This window comes from Stomoxys calcitrans, chromosome 2 (genome assembly GCF_963082655.1).
Source record: "Stomoxys calcitrans chromosome 2, idStoCalc2.1, whole genome shotgun sequence".
NCBI classification, from domain to species: Eukaryota; Metazoa; Arthropoda; class Insecta; order Diptera; family Muscidae; genus Stomoxys; species Stomoxys calcitrans.
In genome coordinates, this window is record NC_081553.1 from 228,818,870 (window position 1) to 228,825,861 (window position 6,992).

At 37.1% G+C, this 6,992-nt stretch overlaps 1 protein-coding gene across 1 annotated transcript; it reads left to right on the top strand.

The window, feature by feature from the left end:
- Positions 1 to 1,355: 1,355 nt before the first annotated feature.
- Positions 1,356 to 4,510, top strand: LOC106080388 (uncharacterized). Its single transcript, XM_013241764.2, has 4 exons — positions 1,356 to 1,589; positions 3,290 to 3,798; positions 3,870 to 4,230; positions 4,305 to 4,510. The coding sequence occupies exons 1-4, from the start codon at positions 1,394 to 1,396 to the stop codon at positions 4,508 to 4,510; spliced, it is 1,272 nt and encodes a 423-aa protein (XP_013097218.2). The 5' UTR covers positions 1,356 to 1,393.
- The last annotated feature ends 2,482 nt before the right edge of the window (positions 4,511 to 6,992 follow it).

The following is a 6,992-nucleotide window of genomic DNA, read 5'->3' on the forward strand; positions in this document are numbered from 1 at the left end:
CCTCAAAATTAAATATCAAATTAGTTTTCTAATCTCAAACCCCTTATGGCAAAAGTCAGCAAATATGTCAGGTTTGGGGTATTGGCCCTAAAAACTATAAATATTTAGTTCCACTCTCTTTAAGATCCAAATTGTCTTGGTGAGCAAATACGTCCTATTTGGGGTTGTTATGGTGGTGGGACGTCTCCTAGACAGTTGGTCCCGAATGTTGATATCAGATTCGTGGTCCACTCCCAAATATCTTTCATTTGAGCCCCATATTTCCATAGTCGGCAAATATGAATGGTTTGGGGGATAGGGTGACTTGGCACTTTTCACTTGTCATTGATAAAATAAAAAAAAAAATCAGATTCATGTTCTACACTAAAATACATCTTATTTGAGTCCCATATTGCAATGGTCAGCAAAATCTTTCAATAGACACTTTTTCCTGAATATTGATTTAAGACTCGTGTTTTATTTCCAAAACCTTTTCATTTGAGCCCAATATTTCTGTGGTCGTAAATTTGTCCTTTGTGAAATGTTTTTGGGGAGGGGCGGCCCCGCAAACACTTGGTCCCACATTTGGATACCATATTCGTATTCTACACTCAAATACCTTTTATTTGAGTCCCACAGTGTCATGGTCAGATACACTTGATCCGACAACTGGATATCAGATACGTTTTCTAATCTTCAATACCTTTCATTTGAGTCCCATATTGGCGTGATTGGTCTATATATATATTTGGTAGGTTTTGGGTACCCCATCCGAAATTTGGATACTAATTTTTTGTTTATAGGTTACTATAAGAGAGCACACACAATTATGCTTAAATCCATCTCCGAGATCTGGCGTTTCTGAAAATTAGGGTGAGGGGGAGGGTCCGCCCCCCTTCAGATATCAAAAAATATTGTACTCTGTTTTCACCACAGAAAATCGGTTCCGCTAGTCTATAAGTCTGTTCCGCTAGTCTATGAGTCTATAAAGAACATACATACAAACAACCAAACACAAATAAATTTTTATTCTTTTAACGCGTCCTGTGGATGAAGTGGCAAGCGTACGGACATGGTTAGATCGATTTAGAATGTCATGGTGACCAAGAACAGTGTCTTTTACCAATATTTCGAGGTTTTACAAACACAATTGCAAAGATACTATACTCCCCATCGTAAGGTGGAGGGTATAAAAACACCAAAAACAGTTCTTAACTTAGTACAAAAAAATTCTCAACTACTTTTAAAAATATGTGAGTCATTAAGCACTCAGCTCTTTGCTCCTTAACTCTTTGTATGTTTTTTTTTTCGATAAGAGCATGACTAGTGGGTATCAATGCATTAAACATAGCAGTATCGCGCATTGACTGGTAAAGTACAGATTTGTGTTTCTTTGTGTAGGCAAACTATTGAAATGGCTGCAATTAATAATCCAAATATCGATCTGCACATTCCCAAGTGGATAAATGTGGAATATTTTCATGATATTGTGGCAAAAGATATTCCCGAAATGGAATCAATAGTGAATTTTATCCCAACAGCGGCAATACCACCGGGTGAAAATTTTACATCGGTAATGGTGCGTCTACATTTTGATTTGAAAATGAAAGGTTGGTGGCATGAGATGTGAAAAAAATTAGAAATGTTTACAAGAAACCAAAAAATGAAGTGGGAGATACACAGTGATGATGATGTATTAAAAATTGTAAACTGTTGCTCTAAGCTAAGAGTATTTCAAGAACTGAACTCTTCGTTTAAAAATACAACTTTGTATTAAAAAATTGAGAACTGAGTAAAACAGATAACAAGACACCAAGACAAAGAGATGTGTGAATGCAAAAAAAGAGCCCTTCAGCAAAAAGAAAATCTTTCTTTTCAGATTTCAGTGAGTGCACGTTGTACAAAGCATGTATTCGGGTACAGTTTGCTTCAGATAAAGTATTTTTCTTGTCGTCTGCTTTGGTAGTACGAAATTCGTACGAAGACAACGTAGTTGATTTGACACGCGTAGGTTTTTATATGAGAAAACAAACAGTTTGCAAACTATTTGTGTGATCAGTTTATCTTTTGAAAATCACAGCGAGACGCATTCATATGACTTTGTGTGTAGCGAATAATTTCTAATATATCACTGTAGCGGCGATGAATTCAAGATAAAAATACTCCCAAGCACTGAATGGTGGTTGTTTTCCAATATTATCTACTCAACAGCAACATGTACTTTTTACTCTATCCTCGATGTCTGGCTCTTCAGTAGTCTTGTAATACAATATCAAGTGGGTTCAGCATTCACGAGTTCAGCAAAAACAGTTACAAATGAAGGATTTTGTGCAGGCCTTTGTAATGTAGACATAGGGACCGAGAACTAAAGCAATACGACAAGGTCCTTGAGTTTTACCGATATCGGATAACCTAGCCGATACTAATTTACAATACGTCGAACCATGGATTTTGCTAAAATATTGGGGCTATATCTGGTTATAGACCGATTCGGCATAGTTGTTGAGAGTAATAACAGAACACTATGTGTAAAATTTCAGTTAAATCGGATAAAAATTGGGGCTCAATAAGTCAAATCGGGAAATCGGTTTATATGGGAGCTATATCAGGTTATAGACCGATTTATTCCGTACTTGACACAGTTGTTAGAAGTCATAACAGAACGCTATGTGCCACAATTCAGCCATATGGGATAAAAGTTGAGGCTTCCAGGGGCTGAAGAAGTCAAATCGTAAAATAGGTTTGTATGGAATCTAAATCAGGTTCTTGACCGATTTGAACTGTAATAGGCACAGTTTTTGTAAGTCATAACAGAATACAATGTGCTAAATGTGAGAACTATATCCAAACCTGATCCGATATGGCCCATTTGCCATTCCCTACGATCTACATCTATACTATGTATTTTAGCGGCTAGCTTTACGCGTTCGACCGCTATCATGATTTCGACAGACGGACGGACGGACATGGCCAGATCGACTCAGGATGTCGAGACGATCAAGAATATATATATTTTATGGGGTCCTTCATCAATATTTCGAGGTGTTGCAAACGGCATGACTGATTAAAATACCCCCATCTTATGGTGGTGAGCATAGAAACGGGAGGTTTCATATGGAAGCTACATCAGATTAAGGCCCGACTCGAACGATAATTGAAATGTTCAACATCCTCGACTCTAACATGGCTGTCTACTCACGGATGGTAATTTTTAAGATGAACTTCCAAGTCGAATCTTCGAATCCGTTTTTATACCCACCACCGTAGGATAGGGGGTATATTTTTCACTTATATTTTTTGAGTTTTTCAGATGGAAGCCTTAAAAACAAGACCTACATTCTCAAAACCATGCTGGATGATGACAAAGGTGGTGAACTTATCAATAAATTAGCCTTGTTCCCCAAAGAAATGCAAATGTATGGCGAATTTTTGCCCGCTTTTGAAAATCTCTACAAAGCTGCTCGCTGGAATATTCAATTGGCCCCCAAATGTTTGCTTACCGAGAAAAAAGACAATCGAATTAATTTCATTTTTGAAGATTTGAGTGAGAGGAATTTCCATAATGAGGATCGTCTTAAGGGTCTTGATATGTTGCAAATGCAGCAAGCCTTGCGAAAATTGGCCGAATTCCATGCAGCCAGTGCAGTATATGAACAGGAACATGGACCATATCCAGAGGATTTTAAATATAGTTTTGTGGATACCCGACACGATTTAACATATCTGAAATTTAGATTTGATGTAACCGGGACAAGCTATAAAAAGGCAATGGCTCAGTGGGGAGAATGGGATAAAGGAGAGGAATATATCAAGAAGTTTGTGAGTTATCAAGAGATCATGGTTAAAATTGTAGTAGACGGATGGTCATTAATATTCCTTTTTTTCTCCAGCCCACTTACGAGCAATACGAAAAATGTGTTTTAGCTTCTTTGGATATACCTTCGAATTCCTTTAATGTCCTCAATCATTCAGATTTCTGGTGTGGCAATATAATGTTTTCCGATGACTCTGAAGAACCCCTTTTAGTGGATTTTCAGGGCTGCAAATGGGGAAGTCCTGCCGTAGATTTATTATTCTTTCTCACCTTGTCTCCTAGAGCCGATTTACGTCTAAAGGAGTACGATAATTTTGTTGCCATATATCATGCCCGTTTGGTGGAATGTCTCAAGATACTGGGCTATAACAAACTTCCCATACCCACTTTGAGATCCCTGCATCAGGATATGTATTCAAAAAGAAATACATTTTATGGTAAGTGAATATTGGTTTTAAAGGAACATGAAAAACGTCTTTTCAAACTTGGTTTGGTTTGGTTTCTTTTTCAGCATTTTTTGCTTGCTTTAATCATATGCCCATCATGTTGTGGCCTACCGACAAAAATTCGAGTATTCAGAATTTTAGCAGCCCCAATGAGTTTGGTGAACAGTTGCGCATGAAAGCCTATACAAATCCCAACTTTGTGGCCATTATAAAGGATATTTTTACATTTTATCATCAACGTGGTCTATTCAATTTTGAGGATTATAAATAAATAAATAGTAACAAATGTTGATAAATTAATTATTAATGTTTAGAAACTAATAAAGTTATTTAAAAAATTGTAATGGTAAGCGAGGTAACACAACTGTCAATCGGATCATAGGGGTGATCCTTGAGTTTTAAAATGTTTGTTTTTAATTCTGGAGCAGATGAAGGAATCATTATAAGCACGCTTTAACTAAGCCAATGTCAAATAATTTTCAAATTCAACGAACACACGGATTTGAAAATTATTTGACATTGGCTTAGTTAAAGTGTGCTTATAATGATTCTTTCATCTACTCCAGATTTTAAAACAAACATTTTAAAACTCAAGGATCACCCCTATGACCCAATTAACGATTGGGTTTAAATCATATAAAATCCAGAACATCTGGAGGATTTTCCAGCAGTGGTTGTTCCTTCTCTATGAAGAGATGTCCTTCATCTATCCGCCATTTGGACTTGGGTAAAAAAGGAGATTGCTCATCGTTAAGGCAAAACTTTCATCCGAAAGAATTTTTTAATATAAGAGCCATCCCCACAAGACTTACGGGTATGTTTCGGGGGCAAACTATGATAATAAACAAAATCTTTATTAAAAAGACATTACTGATTAAACTAGATTATTAAGTGTTGTATATATTCCAGAAAGAATCATAAAACTCTTCAAATTATACAACAATTGTGCAAAATATTAATAGTCTCATAAGATTACTTCTTCATTTGGGTCAACAAAGACATTCAATCGTTTCGATTTGTATCGTTTTTTTTCAAGTTTGAAGGCTGATAGCAACTTTTGTCTAATCGCAATAATGATAACTTATGATTTGAATACTATAGGGAAGCGTAAAAATGATGCAAATGTAAATTTTGCACATAAACATTCAACAAAGGAACGGGGGCAAACTTCTCACATATCAATGAGTGCAGTCCGATTCAAGTTTTAAGCTCAATGATAAGGGGCCTCCTTTTTAAAGCCGAGTATGAACGGAGTGCTGCAGTGCGACACTTCTTGGGAGAGAAGTTTTACATGGCATAGTACCTCACAAATGTTGCCAGCATTAGGAGGGGAAAACCACCGCTGAAAACTTTTCGGATGGTCTCACCAGGATTCGAACCCAGGCGTTCAGCGTCATAGGCGGACGTGCTAACCTCTGCGCTACGGTGGCCTCCATAATCCTTAGTTCTATAGTGAAGTCAAATCGGGAGATCGGTTTATATGGGAACCATATCATGTTCTTCACCGATTTGGACCATACTTGGTTCAGTTGTTGAGAATCATAACAGAACACTGTGGAAGATTGCAAATGGGCCATATCAGTTCAGATTTGGATATAGCTACCATTTAAACCGATCTACCGATTTGACTTCTTCTTCGATTTGGCTGAAATTTTGCACATAGTATTCTGTTATGACATCCAACAACTGCAGAGAATGGTTCAAATCGGTCAAGAACCTTATATAGCTTCCATATAAACCGATCCCTCGATTTGACTTTTTGAGCCCCTGGACCCGCTATTTTCATCCGATTTGGCTAAATTTTAACACATATTCTTCTATTTCGACCGTGACCAACAACCGTGCCTAGTACTGTCCATATTGGTCTATAACCTGATAAAGCTCCCATATAAGCCGATCTCCCGATTTGACTTCTTGACCCCTTACAAGCCGCAATTTTTCTCCGATTTGACTGACATTGAGCATGTCGTGTTTTGTTATGACTTTCAACAACTGTGTCAGGTACGATCCAAATTGGTCTATAAGCTGATATAGTTCCCATTTAAACCGATCTCCCGATTTGACTTCTTGAGTCCTTACAAGCCACAATTTTTGTCCGATTTGGCTGAAATTGTTGCGTGCGGTGTTCTGTTACGACTCAAATCAGTCTACAGCCTGAAATAGCTGCCATGTAAACCGGTCTCTCGACAATCCTTGTTCGGTTTCTAGAACCTTTAATTTTTGCTGGTTTGACAGAAGTTTGGCGTGTAGAATAAAATTATGTCCTTCAACTAAATTTATTTTGTATAAATTTTTAGCAGAATCCATGGTGGATTCGGGCCGGCCGAACTTAGCACAAGCTTCTTGAGCGTCATGTCATTTCAAGTCGATCTAGCCATGTCCGTCCGTCTGTCGAAAGCACTCTATCTCTCGAAGGAAGGAAGCTAGCCGCTTGAAATTTTTCTGAAATACTTCTTATTATTGTAGGTTGGTTAAGATCGTAACAGGGTCATATCGGTCTATGTTTTGCTATAGATGCCATATAAACCGATCTTTGATCTTGATTTTTGAGGATTTTTTAAAAGAAAGTAAATGCATTTTTAATAAAACTTAGAATGAACTTTAATCAAATATACTTTTTTTACACTTTTTTTCTAAAGCAAGCTATAAGTAACAGCTGATAACTGACAGAAGAAAGGATGCAATTACAGAGTCACAAGCTGTGAAAAAATTTGTCAACGAAGACTATATGAAAAATCCGCAATTACTTCTTG

Excerpts from the sequence above, each read along its gene's own strand:
- LOC106080388 (XM_013241764.2), top strand. The coding sequence starts at position 1,394 with ATGGCTGCAATTAATAATCCAAATATCGATCTGCACATTCCCAAGTGG. Across the intron at positions 3,799-3,869 it reads AGGAATATATCAAGAAGTTT|CCCACTTACGAGCAATACGA; the intron begins GTGAGTTATCAA and ends TTTTTTCTCCAG. Across the intron at positions 4,231-4,304 it reads AAAAAGAAATACATTTTATG|CATTTTTTGCTTGCTTTAAT; the intron begins GTAAGTGAATAT and ends TTTCTTTTTCAG.